The 27,933-nt window shown below is 40.9% G+C and overlaps 2 protein-coding genes across 6 annotated transcripts in view; one reads left to right on the forward strand and one right to left on the reverse strand.

Moving 5' to 3' along the window:
* Positions 1 to 5,077, reverse strand: part of MRPS27 (mitochondrial ribosomal protein S27) — an 87,682-nt gene extending 82,605 nt beyond the window's left edge. Inside the window, exons 1-2 of one of the 4 annotated variants that reach the window (XM_038530806.1) lie at positions 4,956 to 5,059; positions 3,028 to 3,163 (exon numbers count right to left, since the gene is read on the reverse strand). In XM_038530806.1, the coding sequence (XP_038386734.1) occupies positions 3,028 to 3,060 (33 nt within the window). In that variant the 5' untranslated portion in view covers positions 3,061 to 3,163; positions 4,956 to 5,059. Of the gene's footprint in view, positions 1 to 3,027; positions 3,164 to 4,511; positions 4,692 to 4,955 lie in introns of those variants that run through there. The other 3 variants (XM_038530805.1, XM_038530807.1, XM_038530808.1) reach the window with 3 other exon arrangements.
* A 49-nt stretch (positions 5,078 to 5,126) lies between these two features.
* Positions 5,127 to 27,933, forward strand: part of PTCD2 (pentatricopeptide repeat domain 2) — a 31,021-nt gene continuing 8,214 nt past the window's right edge. Inside the window, exons 1-8 of one of the 2 annotated variants that reach the window (XM_038530809.1) lie at positions 5,127 to 5,255; positions 6,326 to 6,418; positions 10,508 to 10,637; positions 14,708 to 14,825; positions 17,672 to 17,750; positions 18,182 to 18,273; positions 20,721 to 20,834; positions 24,005 to 24,079. In XM_038530809.1, the coding sequence (XP_038386737.1) occupies positions 5,144 to 5,255; positions 6,326 to 6,418; positions 10,508 to 10,637; positions 14,708 to 14,825; positions 17,672 to 17,750; positions 18,182 to 18,273; positions 20,721 to 20,834; positions 24,005 to 24,079 (813 nt within the window). In that variant the 5' untranslated portion in view covers positions 5,127 to 5,143. Of the gene's footprint in view, positions 5,256 to 6,325; positions 6,419 to 10,507; positions 10,638 to 14,707; positions 14,826 to 17,671; positions 17,751 to 18,181; positions 18,274 to 20,720; positions 20,835 to 24,004; positions 24,080 to 27,933 lie in introns of those variants that run through there. The other variant, XM_038530810.1, reaches the window with a different exon arrangement.

Genomic DNA, 27,933 nt, shown 5'->3' on the forward strand with positions numbered 1-27,933 from the left:
GTGTGTGTGTGTGTGTGTGTGTATATATATAAAGAAAACCCACTGGGGACACCTGGGGGGCTCATCAGTTGGGTGTCTGCCTTTGGCTCAGGGTGTGATCTTGGGGTCTGGGATTGGGTCCTGCATTGGGCGCCTTGTGGGGACTCAGCTTCTCCCTCTGCCTGTGTCTCTCACGAATAAATACATAAAAGCTTAAAAAAAAAAAAAGAAAACCCACAGCATTGAATTTTTGAAATAGGTGAATTGTACCTTAATAAAACTGTTTAAGAGGGAAAAAAAGGGAAGGAATGGCTGGTAAGTTTCTCAAGGTCACACACAGATCATAACTTGGGAGCTGACTATAATATTTGCATACTGTTATTATTCTCTATCCGTCTTCCGACTAAAATAAACAAAAATAAACACACCTGTGTGAGTTTATATACAAACCAATCCCTCCCTTACCTTAATTACAGGTCAAACCTTTACTAGAATAATATGCTAAATTTGAAGTGTAAAGCTTAAGCAATGAACAATAATATGAAAAAGCTTCCAAAGACTGTCTCAAAGATACTTTTAAAGAAATAATAACTATTAAAAAGTGCCTGCACTTCAAGTGGATTATCCAAAAAAAAAAAAAAAAAAAAAGATGTTTTGGTATAATACATTTTTATAGGAACATATTTTCATGTATTTTTTTCAAAGCACACATTTTTCATAGAAACAATGTTATGAACTGTTACATTCCTAGATGTGCCAAGAAAGATGAATAAAATCCCATGGCATTAGCTGTGTAGTTGTGCAACAGGTCAGGAGTGGGAGACCTGAGATTTGGTCTGAACTTTACCAGCTGGTAGAAAACTAGGGATTCTGCAGTTGGAAATGAAGTACCTGAACTTAGTAATAGTTCACGTCCCTGCATGTTCTTACACAGAGCCAAAAGAATAAATTCAACTAACCCATTCATAATTTATAGCAGCATTTCTATACAAACTGGATTCCAATTTCTAAAACCAGGAAGGTCTCTCCTTTCTGTGGGAAACAGGAGCAGCTCTTCTGTATGTGACCATAAGCTAAGGACTATTAAGCTGTAAACTTCAGGGTATCAGTGACTTACTCTCTATTATTATTTCCTATTCTGTATTTCTTCTTCTGGCATATGCCTCTAGCATAAGAAATCACCCCTTCCTCTTCTGGAGTCAGAAAAGACAATGATGTTGGTCAATGTTCAAAGAGTTTTGAATTGGGATTCAAGCAGGGGAAGCAATGGTGGAGAAAGACGGGAATCCAAGGATGCCCTTTGGGTACAGTTGTTCACAGGGATCACATGAACGGAAAAAAAATAGGAGACCACTAAATCTACAAAAGGTAAGCCCAGCACCCTTTATATACATGAACTTTTTAATATTTGCTTTACAAAAAAAAGTAACCAGTAATCACTTTCCACTTCCATTGAGTGTAGAAGAAAAGGATATGGGTTTAAGGCTGAAGAAATTTGGCAAATGGAAAATTTTCCTAGACCAATGGAAACCAATCATAGATGTAGGAAAAAGTGGCAAAGTCTAGCGGGCAGAGTAATGACCCTCCAAAAGATAGCCATGTCTTAATCTCCAGAACCTCTGCCTATGTTAGGGTACATAGCTAAAGGGGATTGAGGTTAGATACGATTAAGATCACCAAATCAGCTGATCTTAAAATGAAGGGATTGTACTGGGTCATCCAGGTGAGCCCAATGTAATCATTGTAATCATTGATTACAATGGGGTGAGACAGGTCGTGTGATATGTGGAGAATGGAGTGATGGAAGGCCTTGACTTGCTCATGTTGAAGATGTTTAAAAAAGGGGAGTATCAGCCAAGAAATGCAAGTGGTCTCTCGAAGAGGGAAAAGACAAGGAAGCAGATTTTCCCCTTTAGAGATTCCTGAAGGAAACCTCTTTCAACACTTTGATTTTAGAAGACCCTATGTTGGGCTTCTGACCTACAGAACTGTATGATAATACTTGGTTAAACCACCTAATTTGTGGTAATCTATGACAACAGCAATAGGAAATTACTATACCTTAACAAAGACAAACATTCCATTTCTGTAAACTTTTTAAAACAAGAGGTTTATCATTCTGATACTTCACAAATGACATCACTTAGAAATATCTGCATTTCCATATAGTAGGTGGAAAGTCTTTATATCAACATTAGAATTAAAGATTTCCCATCAAGTCAGACAATGTTAAATTGGGTGAACAATGGTTAAGTGGAAAACATAAGCCAGTTTCCCAAACTTTAATGCGTACGTGAACCTTGATAAAATGAAGGTTCTGACTCAGCAGGTCTTCAGGGGGGACAGAGATTCTGTATTTCTAATCATGTTCCACGTGATATGTTGATCTTCACATTGAAGTGGATAAAACAACAACTCCCTCACAGGTTTAGGTCCATGAGCCTGATTAGTCCCACTCTGCATATGCCGCCCAACAGTACATATAAACCTTGCTTGAACTTGCTTATCCTTCAGCCAGTTAGCTTTGGGGGAGCCATAGTCTTTTAGATAATTCTCCACCATAAAAAGAGATATTCTCTCTCTTTAATTAAGATACCTGTGAGGACAAGAATGTCAAAGTTTAGTGAAAAGTGATAGGCTCTATCGATATACTAATTTTATAGTCACTTTGACCTTCAGACCAATGTCCCCAAACATGTTTTCCATCCAGAGAAAAGCAGCGATTGTCGATACAGATACACTTTAGAAAGTTGGAAAGTCTTAAGCAGGAATCCTTACCTAACTAATGTTATGAAACGTGGCCAAGTTGCAGTCTCTGAGTCTTTTTCATCGTAAAATAGAGAAATGGTGCCTACCCTGTATCACAGCTCAAATGAGGGCATGTTAAATGCCTACTTGGACGTTCACTATGTAATAGGTCCCAACAGCTTTCCTTTCTCTACTCTCTTCGTATTATCTAAAGCACTTCTCTAGGTTGTACCAAGTACATTCTTCCCTTTCTTATCCTGTAATGGCTCAAGATGTTTTGTTGACTTGAAAGTCAATCACCTTATCTGCATTCTCCAATCCTGGGTGATCCATAACGCACTATCCTGCATACTTTTATTGCTTGTCTTCAGCTTCCAGTTCCTGATTACAAGACTTCTTTCTTCTACGGTCTAACTCAGGGCTTACTCAGTAGAACCTAATGATGGAAATGTTTAATTCTGAGCGGTGCAAGGGGAGCCAGTAACCACAGGTCTTTGCTGAACACCTAAAATGTGGTTAGGATACCTAAAACACTATTTCTTTACGTTTAATTCCAATCGCCACATAGCTCGTAGCTACCACAGCAGGTGTAATGGATTATAGGTTTACCAGTTTAACAAAATGCTAGCGGAAAATTCTTTCAATTCACCGTTACCTAATATCCACTCCCTTGCTAGAATGACTGCCCCAAACACTATGCAACCATGAGAGTCTCTCTGATAAACAATTCAAGGTCTTGTAAAAATTTACTAAGTTTAAAAAGCATTTACTAAGAGCCATAAGTAAACATTCTAGCAATTAGGCACAGCAGCTAATTCTTACCCAGATGCCAGGTCCTGCATGTAACACTTTCCAACGTGTGGCACTAAACATTTTCACCTGCTAGGTCAACTGGTTAATCCTCATAAAACCTGGTGGCCAACAACGAGGCTTCGTGTCGATATTTAATAGCTGTTCCTAAAGCCTTGTGAACAGTGTACTTTTTTTTTTTTTTTTAAGATTTTATTTATTCATGAGAGACAGAGAGTGAGAGGCAGAGACCCAGGCAGAGGGAAAAGCAGGCTCCAAGGCAGGCGCCCAATCACTGAGCTATCTGGGCTGCCCCTACGTGTTGGTTTCTAACAGGAGCTGGAGAAGGTATGCTGGAAAGAGCAGATAACAGGCGCTGGAAACATCAGTTGTGATTACTGCATTTTAGTCCTATAATCCTGTACACGATTTATCTTGTATAAATGTCCATTTTTTTCCCCGACGTCTGTCAACAGATCCGTTTAAAAACCTTTTGAGTGAGGCGCCCTTTACTCAAATATCTTAGCCCAGTCGATCCTTGAATAATACCACATTGCACGGGTCCACTTATACAGATTTCCCCCCCAATCAATCCAGTCTTATAAATGTAATTCCCTATAAGGTTTTGATAACCCTTCCTAATATAGGCTACAACTACATAAAACATGTGTTGATGGACTTGTGGGTAAGGTCAACAGGAGGCTTGAGTTTTGGGGTGGAGTGGCGGGGTCAAAACTTAAACACAGGGGACACCTGGGTGGCTCAGTGGTTGAGCATCTGCCTTCATCCCAGGTCGTGACCCCGGGGTCCTGGGATCGAGTCCCACATCGGGCTCCCTGCATGGAGCCTGCTTCTCCCTCTGCCTGTTTCATGAATAAATATTTTTTTTTAAATCTTTTTAAAAACAAAGACTTCAGCACAACTTTTCAGCTGCCTGGGGTCCTGCCTTAACCGCTGAGAGGTCTAAGGTTCACCTGCGCCTTAGAGATAGGTACCTGTCGGCTGGATACAGAGCAAGGTCACTGAAAGGTTGTGCCTCGGGCCACCACGTAGTGGGAAATCAGTTCTGAAACGCTTATCCTACGCGGAGCCCGAAGGTCTCCCCAAGTCTGCGGAGGTAAGGCGTCACCCTAGGCCACCCCCCAAGGCCCCGAAGCGGGGAGGGGGGCACGTCCTAGCTCTGCGGCGGGCAGCGAAGAGATGGCCGCCCTGATGCAAAGCCCTGCAGGTCACCTGCAAGAGCGCGGGCGCCACGGCCTCACTGCGCACACCTCACAGGTAAGGGGACGGGCCCGAGGCCTCCCTTCCTCCCCCGCGTCACCCAACGCTCCAGCCACGAGATCCCGGAAGAACTTCCCGCGCTGTCGAGAGCCCGCAGCTTCCCGTCGCTTAAAGGAAGAGTCTCAAGGTGCCTACTAAAGGGGGCACCTGCCACCCACCTGCCAGGGAGCGCGAAGGCAGAGGCACGTTCCGGGCCAGAAGGAAGCCGCGCCACACTATGGGCGCCGCCATCTTGGAGCGAGTCCCTCCCCCTGCCCCTCCCCCGGCGGCCGCGCAGGAAGGGGTGTGGTCACGCGCCGACGCCCCGCCCCCTCGCGGCTCCCGTAGTTGGCGCGGCCCGGACAGCATGGCGGCCGTGGCTCGGCTGCCCGAGCGCGGGCTGCTGCGGGCGCTGCGCGGCTCGGTGCTTCCCGGGGCGGTAGGCTCCGGCTCCGCGGGCTGCCGCTGCCCGCTCGGAGGTATCCCCGGACTCTTGTGGGGACGGGAGGGAAGAGAGACGGGCGCCTCCGCAGCCGTGGCTGGTGGGCTGGAGCCGCGCCCCCGTCGCCCCCCGTGTGCTTGGCGGGCCGGGGGCGGCCGGGCGGGGGCCTCGACCTGGGCGCCGTCGTGGCCGCCGTTGCCGGGAAGCCCCACCCCCCGCCGGGTCTGGGAGTCGAGGCCTTCGACTGCGAGCTCGGGACCCCGGCCCTGCTGCCGCTCATATCCGAAGGACCTCGCGCGGTCAGCTCTCTTCGTTTGTAAAATTGCCCCTGTTTACTAAGCTTTATGGAAAAAACGTGAATGTGCCGGCGAGGGGAGGGGGTAATAGTTGGCGCTGGAGCGGCAGTGTCCCGGCTGCCTCCAGGCTTCCCGCCGTGAGCCGGTTACAGCCCTGCGGGAGGGGGTCTCTAAGTGGGCGGGGCGGAGCCTCCTAAAGAAACAATGTATCTCTTCTACTTAGAGCTGCGGTCGGCGACTTCCGAGACCCCTTGAGGATTGAGGATGCCGACCGGCCTGTTCCGAGGGGCTGTAGCTCCTCACTTCCCTACTGGGCAGAACCAGGAGGGCGGGGGCGGGGGCGGGGCGGGGGCGGGGGGGGGGTCACACTCCGCGGTGGGCTTTGCTTCCGCCAGCCCGGATAAACCAAAACGAGATATGCCGGTTTGACATTTAAGCCGTGACCTTTCGTGGTGGGTTTGGTTTGTTTGTTTTTTAATTTATTTTATTTTTTAATTTTTTTTAGCCCCTTGCGATCCCATAACTAGACGGGGAATGTACATTTATGTTTCACCTCCCAGGTTCCTCTCCACCCATCTCCATACAGTAAATCAGTAGCTCCTTTCTTAGGCACAAACGCACCTTGCTGAGAATCGGAATTCTCCGGTAGCCTAGAGATGCACACTTTCCCACCCGCGCGACCCTATTGGTAGCTGTCCAGTGGGAATATTCGTATTGACTGAAGATCAGAAAGGGAGTCAAGTTCTACTCCTGTTCGTGGAGTGTGAGACCACAAAAAAAATGGTTTTACTTTTTTTCTTTAATTTTTTAGCTAAAAGATACCTACTTACGGATAATACTGTGAAGTTAAAAGAATTTCAGCATAAGAAGGTGGCTATTGCATCTCATCTTCCTGGAACCAAAGGTAACTGAATCTGTTTTGTTAGTTGTTTTGGTGATGTGTACTTCAAGTTTTTTTCTGTCTTAGTCCCTATTCAGTGTCTTTCGGTGAATAGGGACTTGTGTCTGAGAAAAAATTGACAGGGTTTATTCTTCATTTCATAGTCTACCCTTCAGTGTGCTTTTTTTCCCCCCTTTTAAAGATTTTATTTATTCATGAGAGACACACAGAGAGAGGCAGAGACACAGGCAGAGGGAGAAAGCATGGGACTTGATCCCGGGACCCCGGGGTCACAACCTGAGCCAAAGGCAGACGCTCAACCGCTGGGCCACCAGGCGTCCCTCAATGTGCTTTTCATCTCACTTTCTACTACTGCAGACTCTACAGCTCTCCTTTTGCCACTTTTCCCAGGATCCTAAAGAAATGCTAAAATTAGTGTTGGAACCAGTCCTCTCTAGATCCATGCCACCCAAACTCAGGGTCAGGGATCAGCAGCGACTGGGAGTTTCCTAGAAATGCCAAACTTGAAGTCTCAGACTGTTAATAATCCTGAGAACTGCTCAATATGATTAGCTTTCACATTTTTGATGCACCTCTGAGTCAAAGGTACGTTTTACATAGTATCTCCAGTATATACTACGTGTCTATATACTAGTGAAATATAGTGGAACAACACTGTCCAGTGTGTGATGCATTTTTTTAATATTTGAGAGGGAGTGAGGGTGGGGGAGAGAGAGAGATAGAGGGAGAGAGAGAACCTCAAGTGAGTTCCTTGCTGAGTGTGGAGCCTGACACAGGGCTCGCTTGATCCAGTGACCCTGAGATCCTGACCTTACCAGAAATCAAGAGTTGGAAGCTGAACCAAGTTACCCAGGTGCCCCCTATGATGCATTTTCATATTTTTCTACTCTGCTGAAAAAGTCAATAGGCTAAAAACATTTTTTTTTAGATTATCAAAATATTAGTCATTGTTGAGCCTCAGTGATAGACACATGAGAGCATAATGTCCTCTCTCTATTTTTGGATATGTTTGAACATTTTTATTACAAATAGCTGAAAACACACCACCACGCTAGGTCTTAATTCCTTTCAGCATCTGAGAAATATTGATGAGTTCATTCCCTCTCTCCTTCACATTTTTTCCAGTACTTTAATTTCTTTATGAACATAGCAAGACTCTCTCTCTTGAAATAAATTTAGTTTGTCCCAACTGGCCTTTTCAAATCTCCTTCCTCTCACTGTCAAATGCTTATGAGCACCTAATAAACACTTATTGCCCGTAGCCCTCCAGAAATCTTTCCTGACTCCCCACTAATCCCTTGCTCCATTAGACCACCTGTGAAATGACAAGATAATCCTCAGAAAGTGAAGGAGGAGATACAAGTCTGCAGCATAGGGAGACTCAGTCTGGATTTTACTTCAGTCTTCTTTTTTACTCCTAGTCTTTTGGAGCTTTGTGAAGTTGATAGAATCAAGGGTTCACGTCATTTTTCTAGTTAGATCTAGTTGTCATAGTCATTCGGAAGCTATGACAGTTGTGCATATGTTATGGAAGGCAATTAATGTAATGAGTGCCAATCTACTCCGTGGTCAGATTGATGTTTATAAAATCATGTCAACATTTCTTTATAAGAACCCACAACGGTCCTCTGTCATATACCACATTGTGAGCACACCTCCCTGGCTTCCTAGCTCCTCCCTAATGTACCTTACCCACTCTGTTCCTGTTAATCTAGTAGTAGTTCTTTCCCCACCACTTCTCCTCCCCACCTCCCCACCCCTGTCCATTCTGTGATAGTATTCACGCGGATCCTCATACCAAGAATGTTCCCCCACCTGAGTTTCTCCTTTCTCTCTGGTACTTCTCCACTTCAACCAGACTTGCTCTGTTTCTGCCACCTTGATTTCTCTTTTCTCTATCATGTGTGTAGTTGGTCACATGTCTCCTCCTCCATTATTATTTTCAGTTAACTTTGTGTAGATGTATCTTGTTCTTGTTTCTCAAATAGGCTAAGTTCTTTCTGGGCAGGGACGATAGCTTAGCCTTCTTTGTGTTATAAACAGTTAAATCATGATTATTTGTTTTAAAATACAAATAACATCTGTTGAAATTTTGAATTCTTTTTTATTTTAAAGATTTTATTTATTCACGAGAGACACAGAGAGGCAGAGGGAGAAACAGGCTCCATGCAGGGAGCTTGATGCGGGACTCAATCCCGGGGCCCCGGGGTCACAACCTGAGCTGAAGGCAAACGATCAACCGCTGAGCCACCCAGGCATCCCAGAAATTTTGGATTCTTAAGGATTATTAAAAAGTATAAGATGTAACATCATCGGGGCAGCCCGGATGGCTCAGCGGTTTAGCGCTGCCTTCAGCCCAGGGCCTGGTCCTGGAGACCTGGGATCAAGTCCCATGTCAGGCTCCCTGCATGGAGCCTGCTTCTCCCTCTGCCTCTCCCTCTGCCTGTGTCTCTGCCTCTCTCTGTGTCTCTCATGAATAAATAAATAAAATACTTAAAAAAAAAAAAAAAAGATGTAATGTCATCCCATTAAAATTTTTTATGTTTGTATAGAAAAAAATAACATTTTTATATTAGAAATTGTTTAGAAATAGTTGACAGAATGAAAATGAGAACAATGTGTATGCTTATTTCATAGCAGTTACTATGCTAGTCCCTGTGCTAAATACTTAACGTACATTATCTCCTGATACCCCATGAAATTTCTCTCATGGTTCTCACTTTACCCATGAGGAATCAAGTGTCACTGACTAGCGTCTCCCCATAGCGTGCAAGTGGCAGAGCCCAGGTCTTTCCATCTGTAAAACCTGTAACCGTGATGTGGTTCTGCAAATAAAGATTGGAGGGTCCACAGCATTAACTTAGACCAAGTGGGTCGTCTTTCCTTATAAACTAAGAACAGTGTCTACCTCCCCTTTCCAGTGTGGTGTTTTAATGTGTATGCTGCCATTCCTTTACGCAGCCTTCCTTCAGAGCTCTAGGTCTTGGAGCAAAACCTATAGACTTCCCTTGGCAGCTCCTGATGCCAACAACAGCCCTGTCTTCTAGAAAGCAGAGGCTTCTTTGGTATTGGCCTTGCATCTCACCTCTCATTCTCCTGACAATCTGGTCCCTTCCTACTGCCAAGAAGCTGTGTTTCCTTTTGGTGTTTGTCTCCACAGTTGATCAGATAGAAGACAGGACACAGACAATAGAGTGTAATCACCTTGATGTGATTCTGTTACGGAGAGTGTTTGCTGCTGTTTAGAGGGCGGTTTTTTACCCCCTGCCCATTTTTACCCCCTGCATATTATGTAGTTACTGTGGTTTGCTTTCTGACAATTGAGGAGAGGGTCCAAGAGAAATGAGAGGTAGTGTTGAACCAAATGAAAGAGACAAAAAGTATTCCTGAATTATGTGGCTCAACCACTGGGACAAATCCCCATTCAGTGCACATTTTCCTTTCAGTTTTCCTGCCAGGTACCTTGCCAATTGATGGTGTATATGTCTTGCTTATGTGGTTTTTTGTTTGTTTGTTTGTTTGTTTGTTTGTTTTCTATTGGGTCACCTATAGGTACAGTTCTTTGGGGTAAGCCTCTGGGAACTTAAACTTTAACTGCAGAGCACCCAGGTAGTCAAAATTGCATATTCTTCTGTTCCTAACTCCAGAGATTATATGTTAGCAAGTTTTGGGTGGGCCTCCAGCCTATGCCCCTGTAGCACAGATGGTTTGCTTCATAGACTTCCTGTGACAGTTTTTTTTTTTTTAAAGATTTTATTTATTCATGAGAGATACAGAGAGAGAGGGTGGGGGGAGAGAGGCAGAGACACAGGCAGAGGGAGAAGCAGGCTCTATGCAGGGAGCCTTAACACGGGACCCGGTCCTTGTCTCCAGGATCATGCCTGGGGCTGAAGGTGGTACTAAACCACTGAGCCACCCGGGCTGCCCCTTGAAGAGACTAGCTGGTAATGGGAGCTGCGTGATCTTGAGCCCTTCTCCATGCCCCTTTGCAATGTGCTGTGATCCAGCTTCCCCTTCTCCTTGAGGTCAAGACTCTTGACAGTCCCAATCAGCCTAAGCGAAGACGGCTATACTCTCTATGCTTTCTTCCAGCAACCTATCTGAGAAACGTGGAAGAGAAACTGACTCATAACAAGCTCATCTTGAGGGAGGAGTTGAGAATCTTGCTTCATTTATGTGATTCCCGGGATGATATGGAACTGGCTAAAAAAGCCATCTACAGGTGAGGCATTTCCTTAGAAATCTGCCAGCATCGGTCTCTTCTCACTCTGTTTTTTTTCCTGCACAGTCTCCTCCACTTAACAAGCTTTCACCTATCACTTACACATTGATGACTTTCAAATCTCTTGTCCACCTGCCCCTACACTGAGCTCCAGACGTTTACATTCATTTACCACACATTTACTAGATTCCTTCCATATGCCAGGGACTGAAGATAGAAACCAGAATTGATGCATCAAGAAATCACCAGCCTGATGAACTCTGCTTATATATCCCCTAGGTCTTCACATTCAGCTTATGCAAATTGCTTCTTTTTGCTGTGTGTTCTGTTGCACCATCCACTCAGGACAAAGACTGGGGAACCTCCTTCCCCTACTCGCATTTGCTGTCTTCCCTGATGGGATAAGAAATCCCACTGCTTCCGCTTCCCTGGTATTTCTCATCTTTTCGCTTTCTTCTCTTTGTCCTCATTACCAGTGTCTTTGTTCAAGCCTCATGGCATCTCACTTGGATCACTGCAGTGGACTCCTAGCTCGGCTCCCTCCTCCTGGCATGGTGCCTATTGGGTTCCACTGTCTCCTCTGTTGTCAGTGCCCCATGTTGGGGGAACTCACAAGTAATCATAGTTAGCTGTTAGGAAACCCAGCAAAGCTTTCGCTTACTAGGACAGTATATGACCTGAAATCAATAGGCTTCATTTCTGAAATTAAATTCATGGCTTTTTTTTTTTTTTAAACCATTCTTGAAAGATACATTTCTATACATAGACCTGCATTTATGTTATACGTTTATAGAGAAAAATACAAGGTGTTCATATATAGAATACTGGAAGAATATGTACCAAAATAACTCATTCTCTAGGAATTATACTTTTTTTTGTTTGTCTAAATATGTGCTTTTTTTATTTCTCAAACTTTTCCATAGTGGACCTTATCAATTTTGTAATAAGAAAAAAATGAATATTTTTAAAAAGGAAAAAAAACAAAATTCTAAATTCATTGAAAGTTTGAAAAAACATAAAAAATGTAGAAGTATGTCATAAATTCTGATATTTAAGTTGTCTCTTGCTGCATACCAGAACGTAATGGTGTAACAAGGTAACTATTATTTTTCTATTATCTATTATTACTGTGGATCAAGAATTGAAGCCAGTTAGCTCAGCGCTTTTTGCCAGTGTCTGCTAAAGTCACTTGCTCTTCTGTAGTCATCTGCTGGTGAGGCTGAGCCGGAAGGTCCAAGATGTCCGAGTCCAGGTGTCCCTTTTCCCTTGGAGTGTCTCAGCATTTGTAAGTCTAGCCTAGGCTACACTAGCAGCCAGCACAGGCGGAAGCTCCAGAACTGGCACAGCTTCACTCCTGTCACATTGCCTTGGTCAAGGCAAGTTACCTGGAAAACTCACACGCAGGAAGAGAAGTAAGGGTTCCACCTCTGAATGGATCAGCTACTGCAGATATTTTTGTTTATTTTTCTTTCATGTGCAAAGATGGTGTGATTTTGGTAGGGTTTTTTTTTTTTTTTTTAACACATTTCTAATGATTTTTGTATATATAATAGTGTTTTCTAGTTAGTATTATAGTATAAGTGTTTTTACTTGTTAATGATATACTTAAGGATTATATTTTAATGGCTTTACAATATTCCCTTGTATGTCAGGTGTTTTTATTGTGCTCCTGTTGACTGAATTAATTGATTTTTCCTAAGTATAAATAATGCAACTCTATGCAAAACTTACTCTGTGTTTTAGAGATGATCAAAAGATAGGAATCTTTTAAAACTTGTCAATACGAAGTGTTGGATTATTTTCCAGGACGGTAATGCTAATTTACAGCCACAGGGTATTAGGAATCCTAATTCTATTTCAATTTCACAAAGTTAAATCATTTGAGGCCCTCTGGCCTGTTTTACTGTGAGTCTGTTTTTACTATACAAAGCTAATTTGATGCTGATAACTCTGCCCAGTTGCTCTCTTCCCTTTACTTCTGGACAGCTGGAAAAGTGTGAAGATGGACAGTTCCATGGCCTAACCAACCTGTTCTCTCTCTGGCTGAGACAGGCACCCCACTGCTGGGGAAGAACAGTAATGAGCAAGAACATAAGCTCTTCATTAAGCCAAAAATAAGGAGCAACTTAATCTATCAATAATCTTGCCCACATGCTGTTGTATGGCATATAGGAGATTTTTAGATTCTCTAATTGCAACATTTCTTGTCAAGAAGAGGTAATATATTATCTCTGTGAATTTCCAGCATTTTTTATTAGTATAAATGTCCTCTAAATTGGGAAAACTGTTATTTTTGTATTGGTTTGTTTTTAATCTGGTGCAAATTTTTCATGACACCATGTTGGAATATATTGATTTTAAAGGTGTTTACCATGGCATACTACATTTCTTAAGAGCTAACAGATATGGAAGGTTTTCTATGTGCTAGGCATGGTCATCTCATTTAATCCTTACAAAAATCCTTTGAACTTTTATCTTCATTTACAGAAGAATAAATTGAGGCATAGAGTAGTTAATTAATTTGCTCATCCTTATGCAGATAGTAAGCAAAAAAGCTATGACTTGAACTGTCAGTTTGGAATCAGTCTAAAAATCCATTATCACTATACCAAATTGCTTTTTAATAACTTAATTCTTTCCCTCCTCAGTATTATTGAGGTATAATTGAGAACTAAAAATCATGTGTATTGACGGTATACAACTGAAGTTTTGATATTTAATTCATAACTTGTAATGGAGCAATGAGTATATTTTGTTACTTATATGATTTAATTATAAAATGTATCTTTAAAAGCACATATCCTTGGGGCACCTGGGTGGCTCAGTGGGCTAGGTGTCTGCCTTCAACTTAGGTCATGATCTCAGGGTCCTGGGATGGAGTCCTGCATCAGGCTCCCTGCTCAGTGAGGAGTCTGCCTCTCCCTCTTACTTTGCTCCTCTGCCTGCCCCTGGTTGTGCTTTCTCTGTCACTCATGTGCTCCCTCTCTCCCCCTCTCTCTCTCTCCCCCCCCTCCCCCCCTCTCCCCCTCTCCCCCTCTCTCTCTCTCCCCCTCTCTCTCTCTCCCCCTCTCTCTCTCTCCCCCCCTCTCTCTCTCCCCATCTCTCTCCCCCAAATAAATCTCAAAAAAAAAAAAATTAAAAGTACATATCCTCATTCTATCTGGCAGTATGTATGTTTAGGACACACTATCCGTAATGTTACTGAAACTTTCCTCTCTGATTTCAGCAGAAGGATAAAAAATATTCTGTTTTTAAAGTCTGCTTCTTTCCATGGTTTGTATGATTTACTCATATAATGAATCTTAACTAAAATCTGGTTTACATGTCATCATGAGATAATTATTTTGTAACCAGATCGTCTTCTTGGTGTCTAAAACAGGAAGAGTTGGTTATTGAGAGTAAATTTATGCTAACAATTTTCATTTCTGAGGTTCTCACTGGTGGACTATTTATAGAAATCTCAAGCCACAAACAAGATGTCACTGTCTTTGACATTAACCTTTTCCTAAAACTGAATTTCAGAACAGTGTTTAATTTGTTTAGCTAGGTGATGGTAGCTCACATAAACTTTTGCCTGAGCAGAGAAAAAGAAATGGGTCTAAATTGTAAAGTCCATCTGTAGGTTGTCTGCTATCCTGTTGGAGAAGTCAGATTTGAGGAGACAGCATAGCATCACTTCACTGCTTCCATTTGTTCCTCTCTAGATGGGGTCCATACAAAGAGTGCCACTGTTGTGGGCTTGCTGATGAAAGGTCCCTGTTACTCCCTGACGTATACTAATAGTCCTAACAAGTTGTTAATAAATTGAGAAGATGACTAAATGTGCATTTTTCCATTCGTTTATTTAACATGATTATATGAGCCTCTGACACTGTTTATTTAAAGGCCTGGTACACTTCTGCACTCCAGAGTTCCTCTAATTATCCTCATTTCTGTACTTTTCTCCCTCCAGACTGAGAGTACCTCATGCTTTATTGTGTCCACAACACATACCATAGTATACGCCACAATCTATCTTTCCTTTTTTCTGTATCCTACCATTTGGCTCATTGAATCATTTTGCTTACCAGGTACCATGCAGAGAACAGAAATGTCACTTTCGGAGACTATAAATTTGGACCACTTTTCATGAGGTTGTGCTATGAGTTGGATCTTGAGGAATCTGCACTGGAACTCATCAAAGACCAGGTTATTGTCTCCTGATTGCTTTCTCTGACAATGTGATTTCCTTGTGCTGAGCATTGGATGTTTTTAGTGATATTAACGAAGACTTCCCTCTTACCCCACATTATTCCTGGGTTTGATTTTCAGAGCAAGGCTGCTGGGCTGAAGGAATCAGCACTTATCTGCATTTTAAGGTTTCCTTGGAGTCCATGCTATGAAAAAGGCCTAGATCTTTTTATATAGACGTGTAGGATGGGTGTAGAAGAGCTGTATGTACAAGTTACAAGATTTCTGCCTGCTTTGGGTGTGACCTGCTACTGACCTCCTCTCTGAGAAGCAATTAGCGGGCAGTACTTTAAGGCTGGTTGCCATTTTAAGATTGCCTTTCCTAACCTTTACCTGTGCTTCTCCTGTGTTGTAGTTTTTACTTCTGGTTGATGGCCACATCATCAAGTGCTTTTCAGAATACTATGGCACCTTCTGATTCTTTTCCTGAAGCAAAAAATAACAATAATTATTTTTGTAATTATTTATTGATCGAATACTTACTGTGTCCTCAGCACTGTGCTGCAGCACTCACTATGCCTGTTTAGTTTCCCACCGACCCTGCTGAGGTAGATCCTGATACTCTACCCATTTTACGGATGAGGAAGCTGGGGCTTAAAGACATGATAAACTCCTGCATGGTCAGAAACCCTCATTTTGGAGCCAGGGCTGGCCACCTGGGATACTTTTGTAATTTTTGGAATCCTCCTAAGTGGTCTGTCTTGTACTCTTTGTATAAACTATTCTGTCCATGTTGGAACTATTAGCTCTTGGCTTGCGCCTCTTTTAAGGACCCTCATTTTTTAGAAAGATGACACAACAGTGTGGATTGGTTTGAGCCTGTTTTTTTCATAAAAGAAGAAATAGACATATTTTGCTATATTAAAAATCTGCAGGAATCTAATGAAATCCCTACTGCTTGCTTATCTGTAGGAGGTAGAAGTACCAGAAATTCTCACTTTTTACTCTCTACATTTTTGTATTGTTTGACTATTCAGTAATCATGTGTTGCAATTAAAGGAAAATGAAAATTTTACTGTAATGATAGCCATGAGTATAATGATAAAAAGAAAGAAAATGCAACTTTACTTTGTTTTTTTTTTTTTTTAACTTTAGACTCATGTATGAAATACTCCTATACAACCAAGTTTCCTAGAGCAGCAAAATAAGCCAGATTTGAGTCCAGTGACCTAAAGCCTAATCCTGTTTCTGCTCTTAATTTAATGTGTCCTCTACCCAGAACCCTGTAGTGCTGCCAGTATGGTAGCCACTGGCTGCATGTGTCGTCGATCGAGCCCCTGGACTGTGGGTGGTTCAAACTACATGTGCTGTAAGGGTAAAATACAGGATAGGTTTCAAATGCATAGTATAAAAAAGAAAAGATAAAGTACTTTGTTAAATTTCTTTTTTGACTACATATTGAAATTATATTTTGGATTTAGTGGGTTAAGGAACATTATTAAAACTGATTGCAAATATTTTTTACATTTTTTAATGAAGCTACTTAAAAACGTAGAACCACATAGATGGTGTACACAGTGGACAGGGCTCCTGTGGGGTCTTCCCATCACACTTAGAGTAGAACTCAGACTTAGAGGCCCCGTGTGGTATCTCATTGCCTGCCATTCCCCTTGCTCACTCCACTCCGGGCCTTCTTATTCTTTTTGAGACATGCCACACCTGTGGTTTCAGACCAGCATGGTCTATATCCTCATCATCGGGGCTCTCATTTACTTTATTGAGGTCTTTTCTTAGAAGGCCTTCTCTGACGACCTTGACAGCCTTCTATCATCATCTCCATCCCTTTTTCCTGCTTTGTTGCTCTTCATAGCCCTTAGTAATAACTTGAAATTACATTTTTACTTTTTGCACAGGTTTTACTCACTTGTACATTGTCTCCCATGCCAGAATTTAAGCTCCACTAGATTATAAGCCCCACTAGAGTTAGGCAGGGTTATGTATCTTGTTCATCATTCCTTTATTTTCACCTCTTAACACAGGTCTGTATAGTAGGTTCTCAAAATAAGAGCAAACTTGCACAAGGCATATTCCAATAGCCATTAGGCTATTGCATTATCATATTAAAAATGTTGAAAGAAAAAAAAACTACTTTTGGTGAATTATTTCAAAAAGTGAATAACTATTCATTTGCAAAAAGCGGATTATAGTTGTGTAAGACTCTTACTTGGTCTTCAGCATACTTATATCTGCCATTTCATATTAATGTGCTGCCTCCCACATTCCAGGACCACTCCTATTAGGGTTAGTTGGTTTGTTTCTTTTCTCCTAAGCACAGGAGAGCCATGGTTTTTTTTTGTTTGTTTGTTTGTTTGTTTTTTGGGGGGGTATTTTTTAAGATTTTATTTATTCATGAGAGAGAGAGACAGAGACACAGGCAGAGGGAGAAGCAGGCTCCCTGCAGGGAGCCTGATGCAAGACTTGATCCCAGGACCCTGGGATCACGCCCTGAGCCGAAGGCAAATGCTCAACTCCTGAGCCACCCAGGCGCCCCAAGAGCCACGTTTAATGAACGTGTTCTTCAGTGTATTCCTGAAACTCAGAGAACTCTTGCCATACCTCTTGTCTCGTGTTCGGTGTGCTCGTTGCCAGAGGCATGACAGCCAAAAGAGTGGGCTTATTTTTTGAAAAATAAATCCTGGTGTTTTAGAGATTTATTAGAGAACTCAGGGGACCAAATGGATAAAGTATACACAATAACAAGCCCTGTAAAGAGAAGATGGGAGAATAGGAATAAGTACTTACTTAATAGTTAAAACTTTTAACCAAACTGCTATTGGTGTGTGTGTGTGTGTGTTTTCCCTCAGCATTTACGGGGTTTCTTCTCTGACTCCACATCATTCAATATTTTGATGGATATGTTGTTTATCAAAGGCAGATATTCAAGTAAGTATTGGAATTTATGTTTGCTGAAAAATTTTGTCTTTGCTGGTATGGGTATAGCAGTTAGGAAAAACAATGGACCAATAAAAATGATGCTTATATTCCTGATGAATGGCTGAATTACAGAGACTTCATTCTGTTAAGTCTGAAAACAATCTTATTGCATGTCATGTCATGCCTTATCCTAAACACCTTAATTTTACTTGCCTTGAAAATATAATAGATTTTAAAATACTTGTTCTTGCTGTATGAGTTGATGGGTTTTTTTAATTTAGTTAATTGCTAAATGACATTGACAGTTTTTATTGTGCTTCTGGAACACACTTTTCATCAGATGGTGCTGAATAGATTAGAACTCTGGGGATCAATAGCCAAGGATTCTGAACTCATTGAGATGCATTTAACATTGCCCACCCACTTGTCACTTTTGGTAGGTGCATTGGAAGTACTGATAGAGATGAAAAACCAAGATGTGAAGTTCAACAAAGATACCTATGTCCTTGCTTTTGCTATTTGCTACAAACTGGTAAGACTGTCTTTCCTTAACTTTTAGAGCACTGTGGGTAGTGTTTGAGAGAGAATTTATTTTTTTTCTCTACAAAGAAAATTTTAGTTCCTCTGAAGTCTTTTTTCCAGCTGGTACAGATATTTCAATTTTAAATGTGTGCTTTTTTAGAAAACTCAAAGTTAGCCATATACACAGTTTTACCATGGGAAAAGCAATTTTATCATCTTTCACCCTTCTCTGGCAATTATGTAGATAGGGAGAACAAGAAACAGTATGCTGGGTTCAAGCTCTGTTGTAGAGCTGGTCCTCTTGTTATCAGGCTCAGGCTGGACTCCACTAGACCAGTCTTTGTAGTTCTCTCCCATGGAAATCTGACCACCCTTTATTGGTGAACTCAAGGGCTTCTTTATTATCTGTACATTTTCTGTGGTTCAAAGTTGGAAGTAATGTTTATTGCCCAAAATTGTTTAATTGTGCTCTGTTTGTATCACCTATGTGACATCACTGCTTGATGCAATTTTAGGTAGATGGATATTTCATCCTCTCCACTTAGAGGCTAAGCTGGAGGCATTTTTGTATGCCAGACCTAAGAGTCCCTGGCAAACAATAGATCTTTAATAAATGTATGTGATATTAAAATGAACTCTTGGATGACAGAAAACATGACTTACAAGCTGATATGTTATTACTGTATCAGGATTGTTTTTTGTACTTAGAAACTATTTCTGCCTTACTGATTGAATGACTCAGTGAATAAATAATTACTGATAGAGTGCAGCGACCAAGGTTCTATGCATTACTGTAAACATTCATGTCATTTAAACTTTGGAAACTTAACAGAACCTTATGGCAAAAATGAAGGAACACTAGGCAAGGTGAAGAACATGGGCCGTTGAAACTCATCCCTAAAAGTGTAGCAATATCAATTTTCCAAAACGAGAGAGAGTAGGGTTATAGTGTAAAGAAAACCATCCTGGAAATTGAGAAACTTGGAGTCTAGTCTCAATCTCAACTTTAGCATTAACTGGCTTCAAAGTGGTCACTTCATTTATTTGTGAAATGAAAGGGTTGAATTCAAGAGCCTCAAGTTTTTACTGTTAAAAGGCCAGATAGTAAATGCTTTTAGGCTTTAGAGGCTGCGTATGGTCTCTACCACGTATGGTCTCTGTCACATAGAGTAATTTGTTTTTGTTTTTACAAACCTTTAAAAGTATGAAAACCATATTTAGCCATAGGCTAGGCTTGGCCTGAGGGTCTTAGTTTGCTCATTGCTAGATTATTAGGTGATCCTTTTTATTTTTTAAAGATTTTACTTATTTATTTGAGAGAGAGAATGCATGAGCAGGGAGGGGCAGGAGGGGCGAACAGGACCAGGACAAGCAGATTCCACTCTCAGTGAAGCCAGATGCAGGGCTCAATCTCACAACCCTCTGATTGTGACCTGAGCCAAAACGAAAAGTCGGACCTTAACTGACTGAGCCATCCAGGCGCCCCTATGTCATCCTTTCCAGTCATAACCATTTTCTTACTCTGTGAAACAAAGAGCCAACCAAATATGCAACACTAGAGCATCAGCTTATTCAGCGCTGCAATAGTGAGCTTTCTGACCTTCGTAGAGATGCCTCCCTGAGTGCATAATTAAGCAGAGAGAATTTAATTCTGATATTTGGGAAGGCCAGATGACGTTTCTCCCCTATATTGTGTCTAAAAATAACTTGTTTCACTCAGTGGGGACAAGCGTTGAAAAATAGAACTAGTCAGCCAGTAGACATTGCAGGTCAATTCTGGGAACTGTCTTTGCTCATCAAATTCAGGTTTTACTTTAGGTTTTGAGTTGTAAATCATGTCATGATGAATAGACATAGATGGAAAGATAATGCTGTTCTCATAAAGCTAATTACCTGTAGCATGTATAACGGAAGAAGATTCCTTTTTACCATTGCTGTCTGCTGGCTTGTGTGTCATTCATGTTCTTGCATTTTTTTCAAGATCTCTATTTTCATGGGATTCCTTCCTGATTTACATTCCTGTATGTGTCTGTGTTTTCAAGTACTTATGTGGATATTTTCAGATCAGAAATCCTATCTTTTTAGTGGTGCTGAGCTTTACTCTATTATTTAATAGAGTAACGGACTGAGTTTTTACATTTTTATATTACGGTACTTGGTCTAGCAACCAGTCTGCCTGGATACGAAGAGACCTGTACGCTTGGTAGTAAAAAGGCCCCAATTCAGAAAATTGACAAAGAGCTTTACCAATGAAGTTAATGTAGATTTGAACTGCTAATGTGTAGGTAATTAGCTCTGTTTGCATGCAGTCTCTGTATGGCGCTTAATCTGTTAAGTGGCTTGAGATAGACTCTGGGAAATTCTTACAAAAGGAAGTCTGAAATACTGAGCACTATTAAACATTTTATTGAACTTAAAGATGCATGACATTTACTGAGCAAACCTGTCTCCTGCCAGAATAGCCCTGAATCTTTGAAAATCTGTACTACGTTAAGAGAAGAGGCCCTGATCAAAGGAGAAGTCCTCTCCAGGAGAGCATCTTGCTTTGCTGTGGCATTAGCTCTCAATCAGGTAAGGCTTTGGGGTGTACTTTGGTGAACTGAGAGTGGGAAGACTTGACTGCTTTCTTTGTTTGATTTGTTCTTTTTATTTATTTTTTCCTTCTAACTGTATCCCAAAGAAAAAGTTCCCATAAAGAGACCAGTGCCTTTGGTGCCACAGCAACCTACATCTATACCGGTGTCTCCAAAGGATGTTTTTGTTTACAGTTGAGGACCTAACATGCATTGTTACTTAGAAGGGAGCTGGTCAAGATCTGTGGAGACTCAGTGAGGGAAGCTTTACTCAGAGAAATTTCTCAAGCAATTCAAGTGAAAATTTCAAATGATTGGGTTACTATGTAGTGTTTTCAGAACAGTTGAACTTAATACTCTTCAAAGTGAAATTTACATGAAATGAATGAGGAATCCTGGATCAGCTCATTAAGTGGAGTCATCTTCTATTTCTTAGTGAAACCCCAATTCTCTTACTTGGAAGAGGTTTCAGTGATCTCTTAAAATAAATGAAGGCAGCTGGGGGTCAGAGAGAAGAGAGGACCTGCCTGCTGTCACAAGCAGTAAAGGACAGTTGGAGCTGGAACCCTGGAATGCCCCCTTTGAAGAGCCCTTCCCAAGAGAGTCCCGTTTGAAGGCTTAGGAAAATGTGAAATACGTTAAACGCTTCATATGTGGTAAGAGGAGATTTTAGGGCAGCAGAAATAACCAGTTTATTTATCCAGCTGGTAAAGTATGGCTGGAGAATCTTGTTTTTCTTGAATTAGAAATGAAAATATCAGGGTGATCTATTCTCTCACATTTAGATCTTTCATCCATTTTGAGTTTATCTTTGTATCTGGTATAAGAGAATGGTCTAGTTTCATTCTTCTGCATGTGGTTGTCCAGTTTCCCCAGCACTATTTATTGAAGAGACTGTCCTTTTTCCAGTGGATAGTATTTCCTGCTTTGTCGAATATCAGTTGACCATAGAGTTGAGGTCCCATTTCTGGGTTCTCTATTCTGTTCCATTTTTTGAGCCAGTACCACACTGTCTTGATGATCACAGCTTTGTAGCACAACTTGAAATCTGGCATTGTGATGCTTCCAGCTCTGGTTTTCTTTTTCAACATTCCCCTGGCTATTCGGGGTCTTTTCTGATTCCACACAAATCTTAAAGATGATTTGTTCTAACTCTGTGAAGAAAGCTCATGGTATTTTGATAGGGATTGCACTGAACATGTAAATTGCCCTGGATAGCATTGTCATTTTCACAGTATTTATTCTTAGTAATGCTAAAATTAGTATATTTTCTTTTTTCTCGTTTTCCTTCTTCTCCACCACCCAATTCTGGTTGATACATTACCTCTCATGGTATTCATTTTTCTCTTAAGTATGCTTGATTTGTCAGCTTTAAATGCTATTTTTCTGACCCTGTATAATGAAGACAAGGCATTAGGCATACTTTCTCTTATATTCTCCCCTTGTCTTCATTATCTGAGAATACAACACATGTGCTTTATTCTGTAACCATATTCCCTGCATTCGTTTTAGTCATATATATATTTAAATATATATTCTTACATGTATTTAAATATATTCAAATATTTAAAGATATTCATTTGCTATTGGTTTTCCAGTCATCTCTTGGTTGATTGAAATGTGTTTTCTGGTAAAGTGTCTTCCTTCTTCAGAGGAAGAGCATTCCCCAAGTTCTTGGTATTTAAAATTATTTGTCTATTTTTTTTTTTTTTTTTTTTTTTTTGGCTTGAACTACATTTTGACCAGACATAAAATTTTGAGATAATATAGTTTTTCTTGGGGTTTCTTTATCCATTGCTCTTCTGTCTTCTAGTGTAGAGTATCGCTGTGGAGAAATCTGAGGCCTGCCTAATTATTTTTTTTCATACTTCTGAGTTACTTGATCTTGTTTGTTTTTCTCATTACTGTCCTCTGTATCTATGGACATTTCTCTATTGAGATTTCTTCAACTGCCAGTTATTTTCTGATCTTGTTTTTTTTCTGATTTTTATATCCCTTTTCTCACTTTTTTTTTTTCCTTCTAGTATCTTTTTATAGATGTGTGCTGGTGCATTTTTAAATACTGGTCATTGAAAACAAGTTTCTTAGACCAGCTGCTTGCAAGAGATTCATGTCAGAGACCAGAACCACGTTGTCATGCTGTAGACTAGTAGGAACTTTTTTATGTATGCATTTTGTCTATAAAATAAGATAGGCTTTCTTTCTCCGTGGCTAACGGAATAGGACAGTGGTAGTTTTCAATGAAAAACCTTATTCTCTGCCACTACTGTAGCGATGGACTGTTTCCTACAGATACAGCTTATCTGTTTAAATTCTTGGTTAGCCTCACCTTTGCCACAAGAAGGATCCAAAGGACTTCTCATTACTAGTCCTGAATTCCACTACCATCACTATAAAACAGGAATTCAGATTTTGTACTTCAGGGTGTACCCCTCGCCTTTGAGAACTACTTGGTAGGTAGGCTCTTGCTGAGATCAGCAGCAATGTTTTTAGCACACTGCTTTGTGCAGACCTTACCCCCATGGCCCATCTCCCATGTTGTTGGCAGTGCTTGCATCTCTTCTGTGGTTTGAACTTCCTGCTCTCTTCCAATACTGTCAAGAGATGGAGTTTGCATTTCTGCTTCTCAGTCTTGTTTTCTTTTTTCTTTCTTTTAAAGTCTTCCAGTGGGGTAAGGAGAAATGCCAACTTTGTGCCTCCACCTTAAAAACTGGAACTCAGGCATGTCATTAAAGCATTCAGTAATCTTCCAGTTTGGAATGCATAGGTCGCAGGATGAAAGGCACAGCATTGGGAAATACAGTTGATGGCATTGTAATAGCATTGTATGGTGACAGATGGCAGCTACACTTGTGAGCACGGCATAATGTATAGAGTTGTTGAATCACTGTGCTGTATGCCTGAAACTAATGTAACATTGTGTGTCAGCTCTACTTCAATAAAAATAAAATGTTTTGGAAGCTATTTTTAAAATTCAGTAATATGCAACTGTAGGAAATATTTTATAGAAAGTTCTTTTTTGATTACCAAAAAAACCTTTTTCTTTGTAGACTTTAAAACCCCTGGCACACCATGAACAGGAATATCCTACTATCTTTAAACAAGTCTTTAGGATAGCAGAGAAATGTTCATGTGATTTGGAATATAACTTACTTTTCTTTTTTCTAGAACCAAGTGGCAAAAGCTACGTCCATTTTTTCTCAAATCATGAAGCCAGAAAGTGTACTTTGTGCTAATTTAAAGGTAAGTGACTTCTCTATTGTTTAAGGCTTGAAAGGTGGTAAAATGATGTCTAGATTTTTTTAACTGTGTATGATGAATTTTGATCTCTTAAGATCTTGATTCGTTCACTTCAGTGATTTATTGAGCTCTGAGTTACAGAATAGGCCCTGTAACAGAAGTCAGTACCAGCACTTAGAAATAGGTGGAAAATGAGATATGCTCAGATTGAAGATGTAGCTAAATGCTGCAAGTGTAACATATGACTATGTCTAGACGGCTGTAGATAGGAAGGAGATGGACTCTATTTTCTCTTGACTCAGACTTGAGAAAAATCTTCATGCTAATTGCATCCAACTCCTGATACCTAACATGGGGAGTTAGTATACCTATGCTACACAAAATAGTGCTTGATGTGGTAAGCACTCAGTAATGTTAGCTATTTTCATTCTGTGTTGCCAGCCTGCCGTGGCCCATCTGCCCCAGTAAGCAGTGAGATCCATGCCTTCCTGGAGCAATGAAAAAGACAGGAGACTCTGGTCATTAGAGACATCATGTACCCCACTCAGCCAGCCCCTACTGAGGCCTTGCTTTGCTGGGTACACTTGTGTTATGGGGTGTTGAAAAGAAAGCTAACTTTCAAGAACTTAGTGTTCTAAAACATCAAAGGGTCAAGATGAGGAAAACATTGTCAAAAGAACAGAAATGTGTTAACCAGCAGTATGGTATGAACTAGGAGAAGGGCTCACAGCCAGTGTATTGTTGTAGCATGGTGAGTGAAGGGCTGGCCAGCGGGAACAAACGGCCTATCTCAGGGCGGGGAGAATTACTGAGTAGTGTCTGAAGGAGGATGGGCCATGCGATTGGAGGGATGAGAGGGAAAGGGCATTCTTTTTGGGAGATTAGTTTTGCTGAAGGTTCTGTTTAAAAGAATAGAACCTTTTCATTGTAACCACTTCTTACTAGCCTTGAGTTCTTAGGCAACTTAACCTCTATGGTCCCTATTTTCCTTTTATGTAAAAGAGAAATAATATATTACTGTCCTTTCGTTATGAAAATTCAAAGAATAATGCATGTAAAGCAGTTAACACAATACCTGGCATGTAATCAGTGTTCAGCGAATGCTTCCTAATACCACTTGTATTTGTTTAAAATGAAGTGTACTACATAAAGAGGAATATTTATATGTAACAAATCCTGGGACCTAGTGAATAAGAATTGGGAATAACTTCAAGGTTCCATGATTTCCACTACTTCCGTAGTGATTATCCTCAAAAGTCACCCCCAGACCAGTGCACACATGACTTTCAAGAGGAGGACTAAATGAGCCTTTATGGTAAACTTTGGAAAATAAGTTTGCCAAGATGTCTGAGATAAGATTATCTTATATTTGACCTCATATTGACTTTTCAAAGGCCTTTCATGTGAGGGAAAGATGAGCCTAGGGAACCAGAAAAATGAGCACAATAATAATAGAGAACTTGGAAAAAGGGTGGTTTCAGAAGGGAAGAGACTAACTACTAGAAAAGTATCCAGAAAGAGATCTTGCAGGTTTTAAAGGGCATGAGCCTAAAGGGGTGATGAATGCCAGAGCTGTCAGTTAAGAGCTCATCTGTATAGAACCAGCAGTGGATCAGATAGGAACTGACAAATGCCACAAAAAAAAGAATTAGAGGTTTAATAAGAATTGAGTTTAATAAGACATCGGGGTGAGGAGAGGAGTCATCAGAAAAAGACAGGGAAGAAATAGCAGCAGTTTATAGAAATCTAAGAGGGCTATTAGCCCTACGTACTAGAGCCTGCTACAGACAGCCCCTATCTCTAGACTGGGTGCCCATGCAGAAACTGCAGGTCAGAGCAGATGGGTCAGCCTGAAAAGTTCACTTGGGTAAGCAAATCGAGGAGGTCAAGGTGGCAAAGGTCCAGAGTCCAGAAGTTCAAGTCGTTGGAGCCAACAATATCAGTAAGCCAAACACATTAGGGAACTTGGTCTTCCAGCAGGTACCATATGTATTGTACCTTCTTTTCTGCTTCCTACTGGATTTGGACAGCTCTGAGTATCCAAGTCTATCATCGCTTCTGAGAGAGTGGCCTGCAGATGAACTCATTTTGTGATTGGGACAGAAGTAGAATTGCTGGCATTGCAGGTGGTTCATAGCATCACGGAGGAGAGAGGTACAGGAGAATGTGGTGAGAGGAGTGTTATATGGATCATTGGCAACTTTTCCTAGAAGTGAGCTGAGGGAATCAATAAGGATTAGTGGTAAGAAATTGAAGAGCTACAGATCAACAGAGTTTTATTTTAATTTAGCTGAGGTACCAGGCTAGGTAGTTAATACTCATTGGTTCATTTTGTACAGCACTGTAGGAACAATATTTCGCCATATTATACGTGTGTGGAAAATGGAGATTCAAAGGATAAATAAATCCCCCAAGTTCTCAAAGCTACTTATGTAGCAGAGTCAGAGTTTAACACAAACAAGTATGTTTAACTACAAAGCCAAGGGTTTCCACACCACTCGAGACCTACAGAGATAGGGTTTTGTCTTTTTTTTTTTTTTAAATCCAGGATTGGGATTAGCTGCTCCTCCTGAATGATGGAAAGCACATGGGATTAGATGTCAGAGAGCCAAGTTGCTGTAGTGCATGTACTCCATGTCCTTGAGTTTAGGTGCTTCATCTCTTGCAATCCTTGGCTATCACAGTTGTTACAAAATTCTAGTAGTATTTTTTTTTTCAAATGAGAAAGTGCTTTGATGGAAATGAAGCATAGGCTGCTGAGTGAAGCTATCTGTTCATTGGTGGAGGAAAGGTCCAGAGCATGGTGGGAAGTGCACTCATGAGCTAGAGCAGCAGGAGTAGCTCTTTCTCTGAGAGCTAGAAAGGAAAGGCAGCTGATTAAACATGGTGGAATGTGCATGTTTTAGGCAAACACTGTGTAAGGAACCTTGAACGGATCTTGTATATGAGTCATCCCCTCCATGGATTGGGTCACGGGAGAATATGTTGTTCAGAAACTTAAAGACCATTTTATGGTTTAAAAATGCTCACTTAGGAACTTCTTCCAAATGTCCAATCTAAGTTTGTCATATTTCAATGTAAACCTGTTTTGGCTTCCTTAGGAATATTGAAAAAGAGACAGTTGCCATTCTCAGGTTTAATCTTTCAGATGCAGATCTGTTATTAGAGCAGGTTTTTAAAAACTGATTTAATGGGCCCTAGCTTTCCTGAGGCTGAGTCATCTACTTGGAATCCTTAAGGGCTGTTTGTTAATTATTAAGAAAATGGAACCCTGACAAATAGGCTGAGTAGAAAGTCTGTTCAGTCAGTAGTAGCAGAAATAAATGAAGTTTTTTTTTTTTCTGATCTACTTTAAAAATTAATGTCTTATACTAAAATTTTTTCCTGCTGCCAGTTGGAATTTGAACTCACCTAATTTCCCCCCCTCAACTTAATTTTCTTTTTGTCAAAATTGCTCCTGCTGCCAATATGACCCAGAGGGCCTGATTTTCCATTTTCCCAGCTAATACTTGCTACATACTGAATTGATTAGCAGATGATCTCATTGAGGCACATGCATGTTGGCTCCACTGTCTGGATTTAAACCCATCAATCTCAAAAGAATTCTTTAGCAATGTTGATCAATATCAAAGGATTAATTTCCACTTCTAAATATGTTTGAAAATAGCCAGGACCAACATAGGGTAGCTTTCCACTGTTGCTATTTGAATTCTAATCATGTCTCTAGAAATAAGGCATGTCTCCAAATGGACACCCATTTTGGAATTGAATTACTTTGCAGGGGAATTGGCAGTTGGTTAGTTTTGCTGATTTTATCATTATTTGTTAATACAGATAAATGTTTTAATGCTCTTTTC

Source organism: Canis lupus, chromosome 2, assembly GCF_011100685.1.
Source record: "Canis lupus familiaris isolate Mischka breed German Shepherd chromosome 2, alternate assembly UU_Cfam_GSD_1.0, whole genome shotgun sequence".
NCBI classification, from domain to species: Eukaryota; Metazoa; Chordata; class Mammalia; order Carnivora; family Canidae; genus Canis; species Canis lupus.